Genomic DNA, 27,649 nt, shown 5'->3' on the forward strand with positions numbered 1-27,649 from the left:
ACAAAGAGAAGCTGTTAATTGACAGCTTCTCTTTGCTTCCATGTTTATGTGTATCCATTCTGGTTTAAAACTTGGTAGAAATAAAAAATTGAACTCGAAAGTAGTCTCTATTGTATTGATATATACGACTACGACTGTAACTTAAATGTGCTACACTGTACGTTACTTCATCTATATATAAATTTGGCTTGTCTGTCTGTTTGTATCTAATAAACGTCAAAACGGCAGAACCAATCGGGCCCAAATTTTTTGTGGGACATCTAGGGACCCCAGGAAAGGTTTATGAAAAATCAAAAGTTCAAATATTTGTCTCCATCAAAATTCGATCGTCATTAAATTTTTAAAAAAAGTCCCTTAAAATGAATTTAGTAATTATATGATAGTTTATTTTGTACCTGGAGCGAGAGAGGAGGGTCGGGGAGAGATACGAGATTCAGAATTCCGAGGAGAGGGCATAGATCTAGAAAATATATTTGTACTTTGCTTGTCTGTCTGTTTGTTTGTATCCAATAAACGTCAAAACGGCTGAACCGATCGGGCCCAAATTTTTTGTGGACCTCGCGTGGGTGATCAAATTGTCAAAATTTGGCCTCCATCAAAATTTTGTTTTTAAAGATTTTGAAAATCCACGATATTTTTTATAAAATACGCAAATTTTTTGTTTGTTTTTATTCTACAATGTAAACAAGGAGAAAATGTTCACAGTAGGAAAAGAAGATGGTCGCGAAGCGCCCTAAAAGCCTAGTCTATATAATAAAACATTCATATATATGTTCCTTATAGCCGGCCAAACGGCTGGACCGAATGGGCTGACATTTTTTGTGGACACTCATTGGTAGCCGGGGGTGTCTTAGGCTAAAAGCTTAATTCAAAATTTCTTTTCAATTTTTTTTCCACGGGCAACGCTAGTATTTTATACTTAACTTGTCTGTTTGTATCCATAAAACGTCAAAACGGATGAACCGATCGGGCCCAAATTTTGTGTAGGACTTCACAAGATCCCAGGGAAGGTTTATGAATGATAACAGTGATAACAATGTAACAGCGAAACAATGGAACAATGGAACAGCGAAACAATGATTCAATAGATTAATGGATTAAAAGATCAATGTATTAATGAATCAATGGAACAATAGATCAACGGATCAATGGATCAATGCAAAAATAAACACCTACCTAGTAAGAGTAAGACTACCAAAGGCGGATGATGCCATCGCTATATCCGGCATTGTATCAGAGAGAGGTTGGTCTAGAGCAGGCAGATATTGAGGCAGAGACTCGGTAGAGGGCAGGTAGTGTAAAGAGGCGTGTCTCCGCCGTCCCTCCCAGTCCCCTCGGTACACTGGTAACTCATCCTCAGGGGTGTCGGGCGCACCTTAAAAAAACAATTCTTAATTTATTTTACAGAATTAAGAGAAAGGCCATAAGAAGAGAGTGCTTGCTACCTTTTAAGGTCCCAGCATGTGATATATGCAATTTCAATATTTCTTGGCTCTAAGTGATCTTGATATTTTGTATAAAGAATGAAATATTAAAATTTTGAATCTTTCTTAAGAAAATTACTCTTTAAGAACCCCTAAAAAGGATTCGCCCCCAAACGGGCAAGCTTTATGTTCCTATAAAAATAACTTTAAATTTGATAAAGTAAGCCAATCAAATTGTAACTTTCCAAAAAAGTGAAAAGCATCCAATTTTTCGTAATTAGAAATGGAATGCCGCAATTAATTGTTTAACTTTAGATCCCACGATTTCGGTAAAGGGTCGATATCGGAACGGTAAAGGACCGGTAACAGATCGGTATAAATAGACTGGTATTGAATCGGTATTGGATCGGTAATGGATCAATAACAGTTCGGCATTGAATCGGTATTGGATCGGTAAGGATCAGTTGTGGATCAGTATTGAATTAGTATTAAATCGGTATTAAATCGGTAATGGATTGGTATTGGATCAGTAATGAATCGGTATTGGATTGGTATTGGATCGGTAATGAATCGGTGTTGGATCGGTAACGGATCGGAATTAGATCGATAATGAATCGGTAACAGGTCGGTAATGGATCGATAATATTCATAAAATCGTAGATAAAAAATCTGAAAATTATTACCAGCTCCACCATCCATGGCCCGCTGAAGAACTGCACTGAATGAATCCGGGAGGTTGGATTCTCTGACCACCCTGAATAAATATCTTGATTAAAAAAATATGCTTAATGGACTGTAAGCATAATTTCAAGTGACCCTCCATGCAAAGATGGCCATGACCGATTTACAACAGTACCCTGGCCTTGAAAGCTTTGTCTGATCAAGTATGAATTATATATCAATGCTTTTGTTTCTATAAACTGTTCATTTTTTAGGGGTTTCTCTACCAAAGTAACTTATTCATTGCCTATGAGAAGTAACGGAGAACTTCAAAACAATAATACTTAAAAACGACGGTATCTTTCACATTTTATTCAGATTGATGTTTCAAGGGTATCGTTGTGAACCGGACATTGCTATCTTTACATAGAGGGTCACTTGAAATTACGCTTACAGTCTTTTTAAATGGAGCTAGGAGTGAACTAGGTTTGGTTTGCTTTAGGGACATGTCACTGTATCTCCACAGTGACCCTCCCCCCCCCCTCCCCAATTCACAATGTTACTCTTTAAACAATAAACTCTAGTCTTAACAAATAAGATTAGGTTTTGTTTTCTTAAATTGTAGCTTCCCTGTCTCAGAGAGAAAGAATTGACAGAATCCGTCTCATTTAAAAAGAGTAAAATAACGATAATTTTGAAATTAAAAGGAACAAAAATATGTTTAAGGGTTTAAACATTTCAAACCAAAGTTTCAACTATTTAAAATTCAGCATTACAAACTTTTTTTCGCGACTATTATACTTTTTTTTAAATGCAGGCACGCAGCCCCCCTAAAGGAAGATAAAAATGGCAAAAAGTATGACAAACTTTATAAAAAAGAAAATTTCTGCACCGGGCTACTTGTATCTTGTATTCCCTAAATGTATCTAATCTTGTATCTCCTACTTGTATCTAATCTTGTATTCCCTACTTGTATCTAATCTTGTATCCCCTACTTGTAACTAATCTTGTATTCCCTACTTGTATCTAATCTTGTATCCCCTACTGGTATCTAATCTTGTATTCCCTACTTGTGTCTAATCTTGTATCCCCTACTTTTATCTAATCCTGTATCCCCTACTTGTATCTAATCTTGTATCCCCTACTTGTATCTAATCTTGTATTCCCTACTTGTATCTAATCTTGTATTCCCTACTTGTATCTAATCTTGTATCCCCTACTTGTATCTATTCTTGTATTTAACCCTCGCCGTTTGTTTGTCCTTAACCCTTACTTTGCTGGGCACCCACTGTACTTGTCAATTCAGGGAAAATATATTTCACAAATTAAATTTTAGAGATTGTTTTACGACTTAAGTAAAAATGAAATAGTTCAAATTAATTATTTTTGTAAAATAGTCCGCCCCGCCCCCCCCCCCCGTTAATAGATAATTCCTAATTAATGGGCCCCGCCTCTCTCACACCTTTAACCCTATTGTTTAAACATTAAATTGATAGGCTCTGCAGGGGGGGGCTGTTGCAAACGCCTCCAGGCAAATTTCACCGCCGGGGGCAGATTTGAACTAGCCCCAGGGCCAGGATGGAGCCCGGGGGGCGGGGTTGAACTAGCCCCAGGGTTGGGATCAGAGCCCTGGGGGCGGGGATAAACCAGCCCCAGGGTAGGATTAAGGGCGGGAGGTTGAGATGGGTTGACATAAGTCAACATTTAATGACAGAAGATCCATCAAGATCTAGAGATTAAACATCGGCAGGGTCGCCCCGGACTAACCAGGGCAAAATACTTTCGGTTTCTTCTATTTAATCATATATTGGGCCATTATGTGATATTTCAATAATCTTTAAACTTACTTTTATGCTGTTTAAAAAGCAAATGCAGACCAACAAACATAAAAAATAGAAAAGTCGAAAAACTAGGTTTAATTAGTCAAATAATGAAGGAATCGTCACACTCACAGTTTTCTGAAACCGTTAAATTAGCGTGGGGTTTATACACTTTACAGGGGTTTATACACTTTACAGGGGTTTATACACTTTACAGGGGTTTATACATTTTACAGGGGTTTATACACTTTACAGGGGTCTATACACTTTACAGGGGTTTATACACGTTACAGGAGTTTATACACTTTACAGGGGTTTATATACTTTACAGGGGTTTATATACTTTACAGCGGTTTATACACTTTACATGGGTTTATACACGTTACAGGGGTTTATCCACTTTACAGGGGTTTATCACTTTACAGGGGTTTATACACATTACACATTGAATTCTTTATAAAGTAATCCCCCCTCCTCTCTTAGAAATCATTTCTCACCATTATACCAGTTGGGTTTTCAGTGGATTTATGTTGAACTTACCTTACGTTAAAAAAAAAGAATTGAATTTTTGCTGCAAACTCTGATTTTCAAATCCCTTTATTTTTTCAACATGTCGTTATAGACCTTAGATATTTTAAACAATGAATTCTGTTAGAACAAATTATCTAAGTTTGAAATGTTAGAATTTACACAATTTGGTTGCAAAGATATAGAGATTAGTGAAATATGAGTTTGTGGTAAAGACTCTATTTCTTTAATAAAATTCTCGAAATTTGTTTAAAAAGGGTTTAAATAGCTGACAAATTGGTAATTTCCTAGTATACGATTTTTGGACCCCCCCAACCCCCCACCCTCTCCCTCCTCACAAAAGACGAAAGTATTAAAACAATAAAACTGTAAACAGACCTGAGTTGAAGTTGAATGAATATCTGTTGACGGTTTGCGAATGGGGAGAGAAGAGCTCTTTGAACAGACAGAGATCTGTACAGTTTTCTGAACAAATAATATCATTAAAGTGATTGTTCAGTATTTAGGAGAAGAGCTCTTTTAACAGACAGAGATCTGTACAGTTTCCTGAACAAATATATCATTTAAGTGATTGTTCAGTATTTAGGAGAAGACTCTTTGAACAGACAGAGATCTGTACAGTTTTCTGAACAAATAATATCATTAAAGTGATTGTTCAGTATTTAGGAGAAGAGCTCTTTGAACAGACAGAGATCTGTACAGTTTCCTGAACTAATAATATAATAAAAAGAATTATTTGCATATTAAATGGCCTGTAGTCCCAAACACGAGTGACTCCTCATATTCAATAATAGATGGTTCCAACCAATTCACAACGGAACCCGTAAAAGCTTTGTCTGATCAAGATTAAATGAAATATCCATGTTTATCTCTTTAAAAATTAACTGTTTTCAATTAGGGTTTCTCTGTAAAAAAGGACTTGCACATTTCCCCTGAAGAAACATTTGGAGCAAAATCTTGGGATTATTACTTTTTTACTTAAAGAATTGAAATATCTTCTATTTTATTAATCAAATAAAGGTTTAAAGGGTACCGTTGTAAATTTGTGCTGCCCCTCTTTACATAATCACACACCTTTGCCTCTTGAGTAAAAGTAAATTCAACCTATACGAAGCATAAAGTCTGACCGCGTCAACGTTGTTGCACCGGCTAGTCCTGTCCATAGAGCAAGGTACAGGACAAACTGGGGCCGGAAAGGTTGACCCGGCTCGGAAATTCATATGTACTACGGCTGCCCGTGTAATGGTCACTGGCTACTGGTCAGTGGTTACTTAAGATTACTTTAAGGAAAAGAGCTATTTCTTCTGCTGGACGACTATGACTACAAAAAAAACTAGAATTTATGTTTTAAAAAGAAAAATGTACTGACCTGACCCGCCTCACCATCTGAGACACATTGTCCTGATCTGATAGGTCAGGATCTGCCCGCCCAACCGCCCGGTCATCTCGAACCTAGAAATAGAATAAATCGATAAATATAAACATAGAGATATGGATATATATATATTTTTAGTTAAACATTCCTAATATGTAGACTGGAGAAAAAAATATTCTTATAGAAAATAAAACCCTTGGTTTATTTGCTAACGATGTGAATCAGGCATTGCCATCTTTGCATGAAATGTCATTTGAAATTACGCTTACAGTCCCTCTGCACGGTGGACTAAGCCCGTTAAGAGACTGGTTTCTTACCATATAGAGTGTATCTGGTATATCTGATATTCTGTGGAAATTGAAGGAACTAGATTCATTGCTCAAGCTCCCCGCTCTCTCACTAAGCATATTAAAGTTCATGATTAAAACAGTTATTTAGGAAAATAATCATTATTTATGAAGACAAGAGAATCATGATTATGAAGACACATTTTAAACCATCATGATGATGTTATTTAAAAAGATGATGATGAGACATTAAAAACAATAATGAAGATGATGGTTATCAAGAAGATAACACATTTTAAACGGCCATTATGATGATACAGATCATTTTACAATATATCATGTGATACTGTTTCTCGTTACAAATGCATCAAATTGATTTTAAGTTGTAATATGTGAATGATAAATCTTAAATTTAATTGAATTGTTTAAGATCTGAGTGAAATAATGTAACCTTCTGAATTTGTATGGACGCTACGCTCTTCAGTATATGTAATGTTTAATTATTTTCTCCTTACAGACACAACAAATAGAAGTAAGATAAGTAGCGATCACCATCGAATTTGATTCAACCTTAGCCTATTATACCCCTTTCATTTTCGAGAACACTCCCTTTAAGAAGATGATAATGACACATTTACAACAATCATGATGATGATGTTTAAAAAGATGATGATGTTAATAAAAAAGATTATAATGACACATTAAAAACAATCATGATGATGATGTTTAAAAAGATGATGATGTTAATAAAAAAGATTATAATGACACATTAAAAACAATCATGATTATCATGATAATTATGTCGATGAAGATGAAGACAATGATGAGGATGAGGATGCCCTACCTGTACAAGGCCTTACACTCCTCATAGTAGGGCAGGAAGAGCCGAGGTCGTTGATGTGGAGGACGATAACAGCGAGGATCCCAGGGTTCAGGTAGACCTCCACCTCCCCCCATATACCTACCAGATACATATATATCTATATATATAAATAGTTATAATTTCATATAAATGCTGAACCGATTGGGCCCAAATTTTTGTGGAAACTCACATGACAAAAGGTTTCATGGACGGGTCAAATATGAAAACGTTTGTGATAAAAAGCTCGCGAAAATTTACGTTTTACAATTACGATGTAAAAATGGCAACTTCAAAAGCAACATTTAAACGCTAAACTTTATACTAAAATGAATAGATGAATGAATAAATGAATGAATAGATGAATAAATGAACATATGAATGAATGAATGAATGAATGAATGAATGCCCTGCCTACCAAGGTCCGGAGAGTAGACCCCTCTCAGCAACTTATCTTACTAGGTCCCCCTTAGCATATTCAATGAAAGGATGGAGGAATTGAAGGATGAATGAATGAATAAATGAATGAATGAATGAATGAATGTATGAATACCAAGGTCTAGAGAGAAGACCTTTCTCAGCAGATTGTCTAACAAGGTCCCCGCCCCCAAGCATATAGGATGAATTAATGGAAGGATGAATGGAAAAATGAATAAATGCCCCGCCTACCAAGGTCTGGAGAGAAGACCCCTCTCTGCAGCTTGTCTGACAAGGTCCCCGCCCCCCAGCATATTTTCCAGGCGGATACACCCCACCAGGTCACACACAACCTAATAGATTTATATAGTTTTTAGATAAATATTAAGATAAATGGATAGAAATAATAAAGAGGGTGGATATATGGATATATGGATGGATGGATATATGGATATATGGATGGATGGAGTTAAGAGAGGTTTTGTCGACTTCGTTTTTTAGCATCAACAATTGGGCAATGATGCATCAATCATGTTATTTTTGGCAAATTGTAGAAAATCAAAAAAAGGAAAGGAATTATACTTTGTTTGAATTTTATTCCCCTAAAGTTTCTTAAAAATCAATATATTTGAATTCTCTTCCCCATAAATTTCCTGGAAAGTCAAAATAGAAAAGCTTGATTTTTTTCCTTTCAATGATAAAAAAACAGATGAATCACCTCTGCCACTTCTCTATCACAAATGCCATCTCTCCGCCGGGCACTTCTCCGCCCTCCAGGAGTTGGTAAACTTGTCCCTTCGCCTTCTCCCCGCCTAAACCAAATTATTTTATCTATTTATTTCGAAGAGCCCTTTCTCTGAAGATGTTAGGTACTTACCACCCTTTCCCAATCGGCAACTTCCCAAGGTTATTTTCCCACGTGGCAACTACCCAAATGTGCAATTTCCCAAGTTTGTAATAGCCGCAACGCTTAATCCCCTAGCCCATCCTAGCAGCAGCGCACGGCCTTCATTGCAGCTTGATGCGTCCCAGAAGGCCTAACCTAACCTTTTGGGAGTTGCCACTTAGGAAATTGTCTTTTGGAAAGACCTAACACCTCTCTAACTAGGCTGATAGGCATCCAACCCGTCGAATCTTCCAGTTTAAATGAGATGTAAGCCTATGAGGTCGAGGATTCGAAACCCAAACATCTAATATCATTAAAAATTATATTTTTTATATTTTGAAATATTCTGATAAACATTTTTTACAGTATTAAAAAAAGGGATATGTCTTCCTACAGACATTTATATTGTTTACATTCTTCTTGCTAAAAATTATGATGTTTGTTGCTGTACTAGTTAGATTAAGCTAAGTTATAATTCGTGTGTGTTAAATCTAGTGAAAATTTTTTTTCACTTTGTCCTTCCCTTTTCCCAAATTATTCCTCTGTCTCTGCACTAAATTATCTTAAAGGCCCCACGCTCCCCCTCACATTGTTTAAGTTCCATTGAACAATTAAAACTCACCTACTAACCACTAACTCCCCCCACCGGATCACGGTCGCCAATATTTCAGATTCACTAGCCTAGAAGAAGAAACATAATTTAAAAAAATATATTTTTTAAGGTTTTTTCTTTCGTTTTTTTCACCACAAGAGGCTAAAAATGTTTTTAAAAGAGAATATTTAATACAATGAAGATTTTCAGCTAGTTAACTTCAGTGTTAAATTAAGGCTGGAATTTTTAGCCAAATCATTTAAGGACCTTGAAAAACTTGAGCTAACATTTGAAGCCGATATAGCCCATATCAATCACAATATGACGAAACATAATATGAAATAACGGTTGGGTAATTTTAAGTAGGAATTTATTTGTAAAAAAATACAAAATTAAGAGTTTGAGGTAGAATATTAAGAAACCTTCAAAAATAGAGGCTGTGGGAATACGTCCCCCAAATTATAAAAAAGTGTTCAAAGCTATCGTTTTGAAATAAATTATTAGCTAATGCCAATTCAACAGTAATCCTTCGATGATATCCAGATAAAATTGTTGTCTTCTTCTTTCTTTTTAGCAAGAAATTTTAAATTCATAATTATAAAAAATGTTCATGGGATATTTAAGAAATATATCAATTACCAAGTTAAAAATCAGAAGCGAAATTTCATCAAAACAGAGAACAAAGATTAAAATCATTCCTTAGTTTTCTGTTTCTTGTTGTATACAAGGTTTCTATACATTTTAAAAAGTAATTTCTGTTTGCTTGCATGTCCGATCACAACTCATGAACCCCTCAGCTTGGTTTAACATTTTTAAGTTGAGTGGGTTTGCTTTTGTAGGAAGAACTCCAGTAAAGGCTGGGTTCCCAAGCTAGTACCTGTATAAAATCACTAGATATAATGGATCTAAGAGTATCCTTGTTTAACTTTTCTAATGCAGGAGAACTCGTCACATGGACAAAATCCTAGAAATCAATCAATCACTTAATCAATCAATCAATCAATCAATCAATGATAAATTACTCATTCAATCAATTATTTTAACAATTGATCAATCAACCAAACCGTCCAAAAGTCAATCTGACAATTGATCAATCAAGCTAACAATCGACCAATCAATCTAACAATACATCAACATATCTAACAATACATCAACAGATCTAACAACCCATCAACAGATCTAACAATCCATCAGCAGATCTAACAATCCATCAACAGATCTAACAATACATCAACAGATCCAACAATACATCAACACATCTAACNACAATCCATCAACATATCAAACAATCCATTAACAGATCTAACAATCCATTTACAGATCTAACAATCCATCAACTGATCTAACAATCCATCAACAGATCTAACAATCCATTAATAGATCTAACAATCCATCAACTGATCTAACAATCCATCAACAAATCTAACAATACATCAACAGATCTAACAACACATCAACAGATCTAACAATACATCAACAGATCTAACAATCCATCAACAGATCTAACAATCCATCAACAGATCTAACAATACATCAACAGATCTAACAATCCATCAATAGATCTAACAATCCATCAATAGATGTAACAATCCATCAACAGATCTAACAATCCATCAACAGATCTAACAATCCATCAACAGATCTAAGAATCTATCAACAGATCTAACAATACATCAACAGATCTAACAATACATCAACAGATCTAACAATACATCAACAGATCTAACAATCCATCAACTGATCTAACAATCCATCAACAGATCTAACAATCCAACAATCCATCAACAGATCTAACAATCCATCAACAGATCTAACAATCCATCAACAGATCTAACAATCCATTAACAGATCTAACATTCCATTAACAGATCTAACAATCCATCAACAGATCTAACAATCAATCAACAGATCTGACAATCAATCAACAGATCTAACAATCCATCAACATATCTAACAATACATCAACAGATCTTACAAACCATGAGCAGATCTAACAATCAAACAATCGGCCAAACAATCGTGCAATCAATATAACAATCAATAATTAATCAATCAACTTAATACTCAATCCAATGACTAATCAATCAATCAGTCAATAAATCAATTAAACAATCAATGTTTAGTGCTGACCTCTAGAAGATATTGCATAGCCTGCCGGTGAACCCAGGCAGAACCATAGGGTTGACCGCTCCAGTCCAATACTTCAACTTTAACAACAACAATATACATCATACTCGAGAATAAAGTTAAAAACAATAATTTAAATCATGTGACTGACAAAGGATGAGAACTAAAAGCTGGTGTAATAAGACTTTGGGTTAAAGGGGGCCCTGCACTACTTTTATAGCAGAAATTTTTGCTTTTAACAATTGCTTTTCAAAAAGCCATTTTTTCATTGAACTTAAAAAGACACACATTTTGGCGGATTTTTCTGTTTAAATAGTGCATTTTTAAATTATTAAATGTCGGCATTTTTTTACGGCCAATATTTTTCAATTTCGGGTCTTGTGAGTAAGCTCCAATAAATTTGGGCTCGGTTGGTTCAGAATTTTTGACGTTAAGATACAAACAGATAAGCAGGAGATCAATTTTAAAAAAGCTAGAAAAATATAAAACAAATATACAATCTTAATGTGGATGTTATCTAAGTTCCTATATTATTCTGGTTGAGCCGGTGGACTATGGCGTCCTCGGAGTTTTGTGCGAGGATATCGAGGTCAAGAAATCTACCAATCTGATACAACTCCATCCCGTCCCGGACCCTGGATACAAAGTGGTTAAAAATTCAAGAAATCTACCAATCTGATACAACTCCATCCCGTCCCGAAACTTGGATACTAGAAGTTATGGAAATATATTTTCTTGAAAAACAGAATACACTCAAAATTACAATGAGCACAGTGTCCCAAAAAATAAGCTGGTTTTAACAAATTTTCATTTTTTCTTCAAAATTGTCAGAATTAGGGACAGTCAAGAAAATAGAAACGATGACAAGACGATGAAAAAAATAATAAAAAAAATTAAAAATAATAAATTGTTAAAAAAAAATTTTCNATTTATCTATTTGATTGATTATCTACCAGTCTCTAATCTCAATCGATCTATTTGATTTGATTTTATCTACCGCATCATATCTTAATTGATCTATTTGATTGATTATCTACCTGTCTCCAATCTCAACAGAACTATTTGATTGATTATCTATCAGTCTCTAATCTCAATTGATCTATTTGATTGATTATGTACCTGTCTCCAATCTTAATTGATTTATTAGATTGATTATCTACCAGTATCTAATCTCAATTGATCTATAATGATTGATCATCTTCCAGTCTCATTAATCTCTCTGATTGATTTTCTACTTGTTTTTTGATCTCAATTGATTTATTTTATTGAATATCTAACAGTCTCCAATCTTAATTGATCCATCTCATTGATTTTACTTATCTCCAATCTCAATTGATCTATCTGATTGATTATCTACCAGTTTCATATCTCACTTGATCTATCTGATTGATTTTCTAATAGTCTTTAATCTTAATTGATCTATCTGATTGATTTTTACTTGTCTTTAATACAAATTGATATATTTTATTTATATTGTACCTGTCTCCAATTTCAACTGATCTATCGTCTACAAGATCGAAATCGATCGAATCGACGTATAGAGCTCGAACGAGGACTCTCGCGTACTTCTGCGGAATCACGGACTCGTCCAGAACAATTCTGAACAGACAACATTCATTCAAAACATTTACTCAAGAGTAAATATTGGTCGAAGAAAAACCAAAAGGGGGAACACTTTTAACATCACCTTAATATAATATAATAGATCCCCTGTCCCCACAAAACTGTTCAGAGACTTCAACTTGGTGGCTTATATATTCACTTTTTTGCATATATTCTTAAAACTAATGTAGATTAGAGCCATGCTTGAATGTTGTGACTCATCCTATATTTAATGATTATCAAAATAATACCTTAAAGGTTGTGGGAGTATGGAGCCCCGATCCTGTTTTTCGGCGGCCGCCGCTTGAAGGCGACGGGAAACTAGGTTCCGAAAAAAAGGTGACCTAAATATGAGATTATCAATAGCCCATACATGATTATATCAAATATTTAATATGTTTTAAAGCAGAGCTTAGGCAGTCTGTGTCTCCCAAAAAGGAGTGGCTTCAAAGGGACTAGTCGTAATATAAAATGACCTTCCATTTATAGAGGGACATTCCCGATTCACAACTCTATCATTTCAACCTAGAACTTTCTGATAAAGTGTTGATATCTTTTTTCTCTCCCCCTTTACACATATTCGCAAGTCAATGAAGAACCAAAGTTTGAAAATAATCAATTTTAAGATGGAACAAGAGATAGCTCCATAACTTTTGCTCAGATAAAGGTATAAAAGGTAACGGTGTGAATCGGATATGCCAATCTACAAATAAAGGCTCACTTGAAATTACGTCTACAGTCCCTTTAAGTTTTTACACCATTGATTGATTGAAATATGTTTATATGTGTGTATATGTGTGCGTTTGCATGTTACTTACAGCCAACTAAACCGTATTACTATTCTAGGCCGGACTATTTCGACGAGAACTTCGGAATTTGTAAAGTAAATGTGCCCGGAAGTTTTAAAAAATATCGTTTATGAAAGTATAAAATTCTTAGTTAAATGTCATAATTTGAAAAAAAGAAGGCAGACGACCATTCCACGATACCTGGCGCACAGAACAGCTTTGTGACAAGATAACTGTACTGCAGAATCCAGATCAGGGTCCAGCTCGGGAGATCTAGACATTAAGGTCAAGGTCAAAAAGGTCAAGAAGTCAAAGTGATCAAGGTGTTCATGTATACAGTACGGGTCAAGGTCAAGGGCATTAAGTCAGAGTCAAAATTAAAGTTAAAATCAAAGTTAAAATCAAAGATAAAATCAAAGATAAAATCAAAGATAAAATCAAAGATAAAATCAAAGATAAAATCAAAGACGAAATCAAAGCGTTAGAAATTTTTTTTATCATAGTCTGGGTGTAAATGACATTTAATTGTAAAGAGATGGTTTTACAGACCTGAATTAAGAAGATTTTAGAAAAGAAAATAGTTGCTTACCAAAAAAAACCAGGTTTTTATAAAGAAGTGAATATTTAGTGCTTAGAACTTACTTTGGTGTTTTATCCCCAGTAAACACAAGTATACAGTCTGTATGTTCTCCTGATTGGTAAAGGTGTTCTAAATCAGCCTAAACAAAGAAACACTAATTGATTTAAAGTGTTCTAAATCAGCCTAAACAAGAAACACTTATTGATTTAAAGTGTTCTAAATCAGCCTAAACAATAAACACTTATTAATTAAAATGCTTCTAAATCAGCCTAAACAAGAAATATTTATTGATTTAAAGTGTTCTAAATCAGCCTAAACAAGAAACACTATTTGATTAAAAGTTTTCTAAATCAGCCTAAACAAGAAACACGAATTGGTTAAAAGTGTTCTAAATCAGCCTAAACAAGAAATATATATTAATTTAAAGTGTTCCAAATCAGCCTAAACAAGAAATATTTATTGATTTAAAGTGTTCTAAATCAGCCTGAACAAGAAACATTTATTGATTAAAAGTGTTCTAAATCAACCTGAACAAGAAACATTCATTGATTAAAAGTGTTCTAAATCAGCCTAAACAATAAACTTTTTTTTTGATTAAAAGTGTTCTAAATCAGCCTAAACAAGAAATATTTATTGATTTAAAGTGTTCTAAATCAGCCTAAACAAGAAACACTTATTGATTAAAAGTGTTCTAAATTAGCCTAAACAAGAAACACTTTTTAATTAAAAGTGTTCTAAATCAGCCTAAACAAGAAATATTTATTGATTTAAAGTGTTCTAAATCAGCCTAAACAAGAAACACTAATTGATTAAAAGTGATCTAAATCAGCCTAAACAAGAAACATATAGGATTGGTAAAGGCACTAAAGCAAGGAAAGGTATTTCAGAGGTGTACGCATTTTTTGTACTGCAGTGTGCTGTCTTTTGGCGGAAAAGTAAACACAAAACGGATGTCACAGCCTGACATGGAATCCATTTTCACAAAAATAATCCATGAAATATTCTGGTTATAGGAAACTATTCTGTGAATTTTCAAAATTTTAAAATTAATTGCTTTTATCCTCCTCGGATACTAAACGAAAACTGATGGATCTGTTCTTGTTTACAAGTTCCTCCCAAAGAGATCTGGTTTCAATATGTAAGCAGAGTATGCGCGACCGCAATTAACTTTCTTTGCATTAGTACCTTGGATAAAAGTGCTCCAGGGATATAAGATCTATTTTACCTCTAATAGGTTAGGCACTCCACACTCCCGACCCAGGGATATAAGAAGATCTATTTGGTTTGGGGTCATCTCCTGTGAAGGGTACTCCCCCGTATACAGAAACCTAAAACATTGATTGATTGAAGCTAATAAAAATCCAATTGTCGATAAGAATAAAATATATATAATCAAAAATATTTTATGGTCTTTGATCTAATAGGGAAAATTTATATTTCGAATGACTTTTTTTAATTTATATAATAAAACAAGACATTTGTATTTATATATATATGTTGCCTATAGCCGGCCAAACGGCTGGACCGATTGGGCTGATTTTTTTTGTGGATGGGTGCCCGGGGGATGTTATAGGCGAAAAAAAATTCGATTTTTTTTCACGGGCGACGCCGAGCCTTTCAGCTAGTAAATCATATTATTCAACAATCAACAATTTATCATTTTCCCAGAAGGGTTGACGGGCTACTAATGCAAGTTAGCCGGGTTATAAACTTCATTTTCTAATTTGATTAATACCTGAGTAGACTAGAAAACATGGAGACATCAACGCCTGATGTGGAGAGTTTAACAGTTAGATCTGTAGCTAGTGATCCAGCTGCTAGCAGTAGGTCTTTAAAGTAGGGGCACCTAGATATTACAAGTAGCTAAGAAATAAAAATTAAAAATAAAACCCATCAGTGCTTAGGATCCGAATCCAGATCCGGATCCGCTAGATCCGCAAGATTTTAGCTTCCGCAAAAATATGTGGATCCACGGATCCGGATCCACGAGGTAAAATATCAACCAAAAACTGCACAAAAAAAACTTTTTTACTCCAAAACCCCAAATCTGAACTTTTGAAAAAAAGAGATTATGAAAATTTCCTCATTTCTGAATAGTTCATCAAGTTTAGGGTAAAAAAGCAAAAAAAAAAAAACGGATCCATTTTTTTCAGTGCGAATCCAGGATACGGATCCCGATCCGCATCAAAATTAAATGAATCGTAAGCACTTCCTAAAATACTTTGAAATATATAACACAGGAGAGGGGTAGAAAGGCTGTTTACATTCTACTATGACGTGTTAAGGCAGAAAAATCTTTTCGTTAGATGTTTTTCAATCCCTATATCTGTTTCTCTTTCTTCCTTTTTATTTCTTCTTAGTTAATTTATTGAATTCAAATCAATTCTTTTGGACTTCAAGGGTATATATTTTGCTGGAAAATTATTCCCTCCTCGCTTCATACAATGAAGACGACTTTTCTATTTAGGTTTCAATTTTTAAAAAGCTTTTTTCAAATTACAAGTTAATTGACAGCTTCTCTTAAGTTTCCATGCTTCTAAGTATCCATACTGCTTGAATTGCTTGTTAGGGATAAAAATTTAAGTCGAAAGTCGTCTTAATATATATACAACTTCATATACTAGGATGATTGTACAGTGTACCTGGCTAAGAGAATAGATTTATGAACAGAGAACTGAGTTCCCAGATATATAAGTTTAAAGTCTGGACAGTGGGCGTGGACAAACAGGTTCTCTAGGTTCAGCTGCAGGCTGGGGGCAGGGGGGCGGGCCAAATCTGCCTGGATCTAAAATGGATATAGGGTTAAGAAAATTTTAAATTGAAAAAATTGCAACAATTTAACAAATAGCAACAATTTAACAAATTGCAACAATTAAACAAATTGCAACAATTTAACAAGTTGCAAAAATTAAACAAATTGCAACAATTAAACAAATTGCAACAATTTAACAAGTTGCAAAAATTAAACAAATTGCAACAATTTAAAAAATTGAAACAATTTAACAAATTAACAAATTGCAACAATTTAATAAATTGCAACAATTTCACCATCACCGAATTTTAAAATTGAAATAATTTTTAATTTATTTGTTCATTCCTGTTTTCCTTTTTTTATGCGTTCCTTCATACATTTATTCATTCTTTCATTTATTTATTCATTTATTCATTTATTCATTTATTCATTTATTCATTCATTTATTCATTCATTTATTCATTCATTTATTCATTTATTCATTCATTCATTCATTCATTCATTCATTCATTCATTCATTCATTCATTCATTCATTCATTCTGAATTCATTTATTCATTCTGAAATAATTTATTCATTATTCATTCATTTATCTTTTCATCATTACATTTGCTCATCATTGTTAGACTTTTTCGCTCCTTGAGTTAATCAATCAATCAATCAATTTACAAGTTTTGGTTTTTCCTTCTTTTGTTTAACCGAATATTGATCATTTATTCAATTATTAATTTATTCATTTATGCATTTATTCATTTATTCATTCATTCATTCATTCATTCATTCATTCATTCATTCTGAATTAATTTATTCATTGCGTCTTATATCCGCCAAAAACTGGTTTCAATTGAGCGCCGGCTTAAATCTTGAAGCAAAAAATAGGATTTTAAGTATCACCAACCATATTTAAGCCGTGGCATTCTTTAAATTCAGCCTCTAAACATTCTAAAATTGACCCAATTTGTTTGAACTGATGAACGATGAATAATCAAATAAATGAATGAAAAATAAGAACAAATTAGAAAAATATAAACAAATGAGATAGTGAACAAATGAACTAGTGAACGAGTGAATAAAAAAATACCTTGAGGTCCCGCATGGCGAGCAGGACCTGATAGTGTTCCAGGAGGGAGGAGAGGAGGGAGATTGGTTTACAAGAAAAAGCATCCTAAAATCAATCAATAATCATCATAAAATTTATCAAAATATCAACCTTAAATCAATCAATTATCGTTAAATTGATAAATCATAAATCAATTAGTCTAAAATCTATGAATCAATCATCATAAAATCAATCATTCTTAAACCGACGAATCAATCATCTTAGAACCAACCAGTCTTAAATTAATGAATCGAGCAATGATAAATCACTAAAAAATAATCCTGAAATCAATTAATCAATAATTTTTAAATCAATTAATCAACATTAGTTAAATCAATTAATCAAAAAATTGTTAAATTAGTTAGTTATTTTGCTTTATCAGTAGTAAACCAATCATTCTGAAATTATTAATCATAAAATAGATGATTCTAAAACCACCCAAATACTAATTTTATATTAAAATTCGTCCCTTCTTGTGCATCTACTTGGTTTCTTTTCAAATTTAATTTCAAAAATATTTAATATATATTTTTTTTTGACAGAACAAACCTTAAAATGCTTTGCATGGTCCACAGCTCTGTAATTTTTTCTACGGCCGACGATTTTTTTCTTGAAAGTTGATAGCCCAGTTCTTTTTTTCTTCTTTTCCCTGCAAGAAATAATCCAAGAATATTTATGTTTTCAGAAATAAGAATGTTAATTTATAAATATGTTAATGAATTTATCTTGTTTTACCTTAAAACCAATAAATCTTCGGTAGAAATAGAGGAAGGTGGCTGAAATTAAGAAATGAGTAAATTTAGAGCTAGTTATCCCATCGAGGTCTCGAGATTGGAAGAAATAAAAAACAAAAATTTAAATTAAACGTCATTTCAAGCAACCCGGAATTTAAAGTCATATTCACAACGGTACCCCAAAAAGCCATGTCTGATCAAGAATGAATTAAATAGCCATTTAATAGTTATGAAAGCATACTTAAAACATAAGTTCACAAAATCACAAAAAAATTCATAATCAAAATACATATTCAAAATATACACAACTATACATGTCCGGATATATCATATCATGATTAAGCCCCCCTTACTCAGGCTAGCCCCCCTCCCCCGAAGTCTTTAACAGTGGTCCAAATATAGTTCCCAAAATATAATACTTATTTTTCTTGGCCCCCTTGAAATGATAAAGGGGGGGGGGGAGGCAAAAATATTGGTATAAATTATTGGATGAGAAAACAGTTGTAATGGGTATTTCAAATTCAGGTCATTTATTCAATTCTACTTTCGTTGTTTCTTTCATTCCTTGATGCTTTTATTCATATCATAAATTTCCTTTGAGGGGTGTCTAAAATAGCACTTTCATAGAAACATACATTAACAAACGAAGAGAATTAAATCACGTACCATCAATAATGAATTTATGGCCCTGACCTAGAAAAAAAGTAAACAAAACCAAGTCCTAACATTAACAAACCTACGAAGGAGATGAAAAGTATACATGAAACGTAGCAACGATTAATAATCTGTTATATGGTCGGAAAAATAAGTTAATATTCACCTTAGAGTATTTATTTAGTTTTGAAGTGGCCGCCGCACTACAGGACGGCTGGGATGCATTGAGCCCCATCGGCCACCAATTACGTCATTTCTGAAAACAAACAAATACGTGTGCAATATAAACAACAACTTCAGCTTCAATCTGATTTCTACAAAAAAAATTATTTTTGAAAAAAGCCGAAAATACAAATTAAACAGTAGACAAATCTAACAGAGTAAATGTCGTAGAATGTTGTTACTTTTAAAATTAATAAAATAATCAGGAATTTAGTTTTTCTTGTAAATAAAAAATGACAGAAGGTAAAAATTATTTGGTTTGGTAAATTGAAGACGACATTTTATTTTGAAAAATAAATGATGTTTAAAAGCATATTTTTCGGCCTAGAATATTATTTTAACAGTATTGATTTTTTTTAGAAAAGAAAAATAAATATAAAAAAATCGTAAATACAGTGAATGTCTTCTTAAAATTGTTTTTTGTCCTGTTTGATTGATTGATTTGAAAAAATTAGTTTCCACAACTGAGCGCGGTATTTTAAATATTCAGCGCTCGCATTTATATATTCCTCGGACGTACCACGAATATGATCGCCGACTACGAAGTTCCCTAGGATCTGGTTGGTAAAATGCAAATTTATGACCTTTGGATAGATTTAATACACCAGTAATTAGGTATGAAGAAATAAACGTTTATCAATTAATCAATGGCCTTTGGCAAAGGGTGTCATCTAATTTGGTTTTATTTCAAATGAGGATATATAATTTTCTGACTGTAGGCCGGTTCAAGAAACCCTTAATAGGGCTCTTAACTAATCCTGGTTGGTAGGATCATCTACCCTATAATTCGGTTCCATGTGTTATGTAGTTTAAATTGATTTAATAACATTTGTTTAATTATTTTATCAATTTTGTTTCAGAAAGGTTTAAATCCTAAAATGTCGGACATAGGTAAATGTTAGTTTTTATTATTATTAGTTCTGTTAATATTGCCTGTTTAATTAGTAATATTTAAATGTTGTTTGATGTTTTAAAATTATGGCTAAGGCCATACATAATTTTACCATAAACATATTTCGGAGTTCTTGTTAACTTCAAACTTTAACAACAAAATAATTTTGTTTTTTTTTTTATCAAGGGGGGTCTAAACGTCGGACTAAGATTGTAGAGAGAAAGAGATCTGAGGTTAGGATTAAAAATGAGGTAAATATAGATTTTTCTTAATGAGACAGTCGACCATTTGTAAGTCATCCCTCTAAGCCCGTTCTCTTCATAGAAAGTGGTCGCGTAGTTCATGTACTTTGGGGGACGATATGTTGGCCGCTAGATGTCTCATGCGAAATTCTTATCTGATAGATATTTCTCCGTAGATTTGACGACGACCAATAAAGGAGACGCCAAGTTGTCGATCAATGTAGTGTATGGAAGGAACGGGCTCTGGAGATAGATAGATTGCGCATAAGACGACATTTCTCAATTTGGCACATATAAATGTAAGGAGAGGTTTGAAATATATTCCAACCTTAAAGAAAACTTGGGTTGGTTGTGAAAATTGGCTGTTCTGTTGTCATTAGGTACATGCGGCGTACATGAGTTATGTAGAGAGATATTTATATTTTGTTTAGTTGTTAATTTTTTTAACTATCAATTATTGCATTGCAAAATAAACCATTATTTTTCTAACTTAAGTTATATTAACGTTTCAGAAAAGTGTGTCTATACCCTTAAATTTGAGTTTTCAATAAAGAAATCTCATCAGTGGCATTACTAGGGGGCCAACCTTCTGTTCCCCCCCCCCCGCAACATAATTGGCCTCCCCATCTCCTCACTGACTCGATCTTGATCATGATGGTGGACCATCTTTAATATAAGTTTGCCAATTCCACATATTAGACGAACTGACTCAAGTTCTTAAATTTATACCTATTGGAAATAAAATTTTTAAGCTTTTGGATATAAAAGAGGTCAAATCTGGCAAAATTATAAATTAATTCAACCCCGTAAAATAGTCATTTATTTTTTTAATCTGAATACGCCTCTGCCCTCAGAAAAGTGTTTACTTGCACCCCTGGAATCTGGATCTCATTTTGAAAAATAAACCTAAATTTTTAGAATCGAGTAATTCTTTTACAGAGACGGTAGCTTTCGGGAGGGGGAAGAGCAGTTAATACCAATCCACCCCGCTTGCCATTGAAGTACACTTTGACCCTTAGAGGTGTTAGTTCACGGACTGTACAATTCTGGAGGATTTTGCGTACATTAGCTATCTATGTTTATTTATTTATCTATTGCATGCCCGATTCATGATGGTACTCTTTTCACTTTTATTTGAGCAAAATTTTGAAAGATATCGTTGTTTTTAATCTGGAATAGTGTTGAATTCTTTCTTTCTTGTGACCATGTCCTAGTTAACACTTTTATTGCATCTTCTCAAATCGAATTTTTTTTTGCATTTCTAACACTTAGATTGCAATTCTTCATTTTGTATCTTATAAACAAATTTTTAACTATTCAGGATGATCAGAAATTTCGGCCAATGAGCTCTAGAACAGCCAGGCCCAGATCTAAGGTAGAAAAACTATTAGAAGTTTTATGGAAATTGTTTATTTAAAAAAATTTCTGTAGTTTAAAATATATTATTTTATTTTTTTTTAGTCTCCGTACTTGGATCGAGATGATGAAAGGTAAACACTATTTTTTTTATGTAATTTACGTACATTTTACATTCACATTTGTACTATTTTTATGTAATTTACGCACAGTTGACATTCACATATGAACTTTTTTTATGTAATTTACGCACATTTTAAATTCACATATATACTATTTTTTCTGAAAGACTAAGAAACATACTTTTGTTAAGAAAATAATATGTTATTTTCTTATGGTATGGGGTTAAGTAACTTATTCAAGATGGCAGGAAGTGAAAATAAATGTTAACATTTAATTTAGACGATCATTATCTCCATCAATGGAAAGGAAACGAGTTTTCGATCGGAGATCTCGATCCAAAGATCGTAGTAGTGAACTGAGGAAACGAAGAAGATCACGTTCAAATGATCGTCAAATATCTCGAAATAGTTCAGAGGAGCGAATAATAGAAATGGACCCAGACGAAAGGTATTTTTTCAACATAGTCATATTTTCTTAACTCTTCCTCATTCCAAAGTCTAAATTAATTTTGTTAATTTAAGACTAAGAAGGTTGGTGGAGTGACCGGCAATGTATGGTAGTTGAACTGAGAATGTAGTATTGTGGAATTTTTTTAGGATTCATTTGAGACATATAAAACATTTTAATGATGTAAAATATATAAGTTTGAGCGCAAAGACGACTTTCAAAATCATCCATCTGGGTGGTTACGTTTGAGAATCGATTGAATAAAAATATTAAATAACGACGACAAAAAAGTGTATCAAAAATTCTACAGTAAACTAATTAGCTGTTTAGGGACATATTTCTTAATAGAAATTTGTCAATAAATTATTGTCAGAATCAATTATTTTATTTTCATCACTACATTGAATTTCTTATTTTTTACGAATTTGTTCTCAGATTTCTACAAATTCTTCAAATGTCGTCTTTTCAATAAAAGTTCCAGAAAATCTACAGAAAATGTTTGTGAACAATGAGAGATTACAGAAACTAGTAACTGAATAAGATTACTTATTTTAAATTCTAAGAATTAATCATTATTTTCTCAACCTGTTCCTAAACAATTTATTAAACTTGAACGGGTTCTCTTTAACTGAATAAGATTACTTATTTTCGATAAAAAGAGTTAATTTTTATTCTCTCAACTGGTTCCTAAACAACTAATTAGTTTACTGCAGGAATTTTGTTACATATTTTGTCATCGTTATTCAATAATTTAAAATTAATCGATTCTCAAAACGTATCCACCCAAATGAATGATCTTGAACGTCTGCTTTGCGATCAAATTCAGAAAGTATACATCACTTCAACGTTTAATATATCTGAAATGAATCCTAAAATTTTTTTCCCCAATACTACATTCTCTGTTCAACTACCTTACTTTGCCGGTCACTCCCTTTACACCCGTGAATTATTTACAAATTATTTCTAAGCATAGAAAATTAAACAAATGATTTTTTATGGATTAATAAATGTAAGAAAATTTTTTAAACAACTCTAAAGAATCTCTTTTAAAACATCCCTTTAGAAAATAATAAATGTTTAGGTTTTTTCGATTAGGTGAAAAGCATCTTAAATAAAAGGGTAGAAAACTAATCAATTAATCAAATTTTCTCTCCTAATCGTTAAAAACCGTATAAAAATTATACCCCTCGCTGGATTTTAAATCTTAACACAAGTTGTAAAATATAATGTTTAGAGAGAATGGTCGTGTTGTTTTAGCCACCAGAGAGAGATCCATCTCTCCATATACACTTGCTATGGATAAATGGTCAAATTTCAAGGTAAGTACCCCCCCGGACTCTCATTTTGTGTGCTACCTCCAATGTCAGTCATATGACCTTCATTTAAATTTGAAAAACCAGTAAAAGCGTGAAAGACTACTTCATAGTTTTCATACAGTTAGAAACCATAAATGCTTTTTGCTTGCAAAGTTTTGTATTAATCTGGTTCTGGAGTTTTTTTTCTCTGTTCCAAAACACACAATTTAGAGCTCTATGAAACTCGGGCATAACATTATCATGCTAACTCTGTGATCCATGCACACCGGAAGGGGGCACTGGGTTGCAGGGAGGGGTACCTGGTAACACTATTGTTATTGGGGAGTCTTAATAGATAGATAGACAGATGCACGTCACATGATCCAACATTAAGTGGGACAAATGTTGTTTTTAAAACTTTTGCGCTCTTCGAATTAATGCTGATATTGATTTGATTGTATTTATATTCCCTTAACGTCCGATGGCAGTCCGGAGATTCCAAATTGGGACTTAACACGAAAATTTCATTATTATTATTTTCTAAGAGACTAAACTTGAGATATGTCAATCAAATTTATAGAATTATCCATTAAACATGAGACTTCATAGACAAGTGACTCTCCATGCGAAGAGGGCAATGTCCAATTTACAACAGTACCCTGAAACCTGTATTTGATCAAATAAGAAGATAATATCAATGTTTGTAATTTTAAAAACTTAAAGTTTTTAACCGTGGTTTATCTTCTAAAGTGACCTCCGCATATCCAACTGAAGGGAAATATATATCTTCCACAATATTGATCAGATAAAGGTTTCAGGGGTACGTTGTGAATCGGACATTGCCATTTTTACCTCTAGGTTCAATCGAAATTACACTTACAGTCCCTTTAATGTTAAGACTATGGAGGGTAAGTTGATGGAATATGCGCAGGAAAGGTTGGCTAAATACGACGCTTCACCAGAGGAACATCCACAGGTATATCTTTCGATTGAATGATTGATTGATTGGTACATTGATTGATTGATTGTTTGATTGATCCCTCAATCTATCTATATTTTTTTAATGAATTAATTGTTGAAGCTTTAAAAAAAACTGATTTAATTCGATTCCAAATCATTTTTTCTGTGTTAAAATCCTTTAAAATACCTTTCCCTCTTCCCTCAAATTCATATATTTAGTCTACCCCTGAAGTCAATTATTTTCCCCTCTCAAAGCTTTCAATTCATCTTTTTAAAATCATTGATACTTTTTTTTCTTCAAAAGCTGGAATGTTTCCAAATTTTATCAAAATGCGACTGGAGTTAATTTATCAGATGTTGAGAAGTATTTGATGTTATATTATTTTAAAGATTTTTTTTTTACACATAAAGATATGAAATACATAGTTCATACATTTATGAACGGTAAAGTTTTCATTTGTTTAGATTTTTCGAATATTTTCGAAATTATTATTTATGAGATGGTAAGAAATATTCAATATTTTATTATTATGAAGATTTTTACACAAATCTATTTATATATCTTTCTTTTTTGTCTGTTTGACTCTAATAAACGTCAAAACGGCTGAACCGATCGGGCCCAAATTTTGTTGGGGACCTCACATGACTCCAAGGACGGTTTATAAAAGATCACAATTTCAAAAATTAGCCTCCAACAAAATTCGATTTTTATTAAATTTTAAAAAATCCACGAAATTTCTTCTATAAAATCCACAATTTTTTTAGTTTTTGTTTTTACAAATGTTCAATTGAAATAGAAGACTGGTGCGAATCGTCCTATAAACCAAGTAGAGATATAAAATATTTACATATATTAATTTTTCGAATATTAAGTTCTACAAAAATATTTTTAAGTACGCGGAGGAGTGGAAAAACTTCTGGACACTTCGCTACACAGAAGTCAAGGTAAACCACCTTTGTAAAGGGACATGATCGATTCACAACGGTACCCTAAATAAATCTTAATGAGGAAGATATCATCGTTTTTCCATGATAACAGTGTTAATTTATGAAAATATCTGTCAGGTTTTTTGGAGTAAAAAGCCGCATGTCACTTTGATAGAGAACCAACAATTGAAAATAATCAATTTTTAGTTAAATTTAACATCGTTACAACATCTCATTCATCCTTGATTAGCGTAAGGTTTAAAGGGTGCGTTTTTTATAACTGGTTGATTGGTTTGTTGATTGATTGATTGATCACCCTTTTTTTTGTCCAACGAGTTTGTTGTGCGTAGAGAGATGTTGGAGGAAGAAGTAAAGCGCCGTCGCGCAGAACTTTTGAAAAAATTCCGCCTTGATTCCGATAGAATTCCAATTCGGTCGGATTTTGAAAAAAAAGCGCCAGCGAAGGCTGCTGTAAAAATCCCCGAACCCCCGAACTTTGGTAAATCCACCGCTGCTGCGCCACCCCCGCCGATTTCTAATCCAGCAAGTGCAGTGGAAGTAGTGTCGAACATGTGGCAAACACTGACTTCAGATACGATCAAGGTAGATATTGATAAAAAAAATGAAAGCAAAATAATTCTTGGATTTGGCCTGCATGTTTTTTTTTATAAGGATTTCCACTATAACAGTACTTCTTCTGTATAAGGATTCAATTATTGGATTAAGAAAAATATTTTTAAGGGGGCTGTAAGCGTAATTTCAACTGACCCTTTAAGCAAAGATGGAAATGCCCGATTTACAACAGTACCATTAAAAGCTTTGTCGATATAGTATAAATTATATATATTATAATGTGTTTGTTTCTTGAAACTGTTTTTTTTATTTGCAATTCTTCGCGTACAAGGAACAATTGAGAAATTCACAGAAATATAGCGTTATCTTCCACTTTTCTTTCATCAGATTAAAATTTTATTGTAAATTGGACATTACTATCTTTGCATAGAGGGTCATTTGAAAAAAAACTAACTGTCCCTTTTCCGCGATAAATAATATATTTTTGATCTAGTTACCATCCCCAGGGAGTACACCTCAACACCGAGCACCAGGAGCTTGTTATATGAAAATCAATCAATTATTTAATATTTCTGAGCTGAAAACTTTAGAATGGTGGAAATCGAGATTAAAGCTTGATCCTCTCTTTTTTTTAATATCGAGACTAATTTAATCTTGTTCTTTTATCCTGAAAAATGTATAGAATTCAACCAATTAGAGTCGCATATAATGAGCCGATAAATTTGAAATTTTGCGCGCCATTTAAGATTATATACGGAAACGAGGGACTCTAAATTTTAAAAACCGGTTTTTGATTTTTCTCTACTATATCCAAGAAAGAACGGTTTAAGGAAAATCAAAAGTGTGTTCATTGGATACTCAGATTAAGTAATTGGGATTAAGGATATCTCATTCTAAAGTTTTCAGCTCTGAATGAATGAATGAATGAATGAATGAATGAATGAATGAATGAATGAATGAATGAATGAATTAATGAAAACAAAGGATGATAAGTCCTTGATGAAGAAATTCTGTGGCAGTACGAACTTCGGATTGTATAATGCATAAACAAATAAACGAATAATTATAGTAATATATGTTTTCATGGATGTTTTATAATTTTGAGAATAAATTATTATCAGAAGAAACTGAAAAAAGTGGTAACAGTGGGAACAAATTTAATAAGAAATATTATATCATATCTGTTCGGTTCCATAGTAGTAAAGCTATCGTGTAAGAATTCCCATTATTACACGGTTCAGGAGGAACAATTTTAATATTGTTCCCTTCCTAGCGTTTAAGAATGCTTATTCTTACACTGTAGGTACAGAAATTTTATTCTTTAACGCCAGACCGTGTAAGAATGGAAATTATTACACGGTCAGAGCGTGAAAGAATGTATATTCTTACACGCTCCAAGCATTAAAGAATGGAAATTATTACACTAGTT

At 33.0% G+C, this 27,649-nt stretch overlaps 3 protein-coding genes across 4 annotated transcripts in view; 2 read left to right on the top strand and 1 right to left on the bottom strand.

Annotated features, from left to right (window-relative positions):
* Positions 1-384: 384 nt before the first annotated feature.
* LOC111710371 (BTB/POZ domain-containing protein 7) lies at positions 385-19,458 on the bottom strand. Its single transcript, XM_023484444.1, has 24 exons — positions 19,350-19,458; positions 18,531-18,571; positions 18,345-18,444; positions 17,778-17,861; positions 16,588-16,730; positions 15,681-15,791; positions 15,171-15,273; positions 14,008-14,084; positions 13,567-13,638; positions 12,829-12,921; positions 12,455-12,574; positions 11,501-11,610; positions 10,979-11,055; positions 9,726-9,812; positions 8,879-8,937; positions 8,089-8,182; positions 7,623-7,723; positions 6,939-7,055; positions 6,125-6,206; positions 5,802-5,884; positions 4,811-4,897; positions 2,108-2,178; positions 1,177-1,375; positions 385-460 (listed from the first exon to the last, which is right to left on the bottom strand). Exons 1-24 carry the CDS (start codon positions 19,416-19,418, stop codon positions 385-387), a joined length of 2,256 nt encoding a protein of 751 aa, XP_023340212.1. The 5' UTR covers positions 19,419-19,458.
* An 807-nt stretch (positions 19,459-20,265) lies between these two features.
* On the top strand, positions 20,266-25,665 carry LOC111710374 (arginine/serine-rich coiled-coil protein 2; the record flags this gene model as incomplete). Its single annotated transcript, XM_023484448.1, is given in 8 exon segments — positions 20,266-20,296; positions 20,484-20,548; positions 21,861-21,914; positions 22,001-22,029; positions 22,298-22,465; positions 23,700-23,784; positions 24,659-24,736; positions 25,615-25,665. Coding segments are annotated over 8 exon segments (543 nt in total), but the record flags the coding sequence as incomplete, so codon positions are not given.
* Positions 25,666-25,988: 323 nt separating this feature from the next.
* The window catches only part of LOC111710368 (uncharacterized), a 3,245-nt gene continuing 1,584 nt past the window's right edge, over positions 25,989-27,649 (top strand). For both annotated transcript variants that reach the window (XM_023484440.1, XM_023484441.1), the window contains exons 1-2: positions 25,989-26,250; positions 26,714-26,753. In XM_023484440.1, coding sequence (XP_023340208.1) covers positions 26,002-26,250; positions 26,714-26,753 — 289 coding nt within the window. In that variant the 5' untranslated portion in view covers positions 25,989-26,001. The remainder of the gene's footprint in view (positions 26,251-26,713; positions 26,754-27,649) is intronic.

The sequence above is a fragment of the Eurytemora carolleeae genome, unplaced genomic scaffold (genome assembly GCF_000591075.1).
Source record: "Eurytemora carolleeae unplaced genomic scaffold, Eaff_2.0 scaffold1031, whole genome shotgun sequence".
Classification (NCBI taxonomy): domain Eukaryota; kingdom Metazoa; phylum Arthropoda; class Copepoda; order Calanoida; family Temoridae; genus Eurytemora; species Eurytemora carolleeae.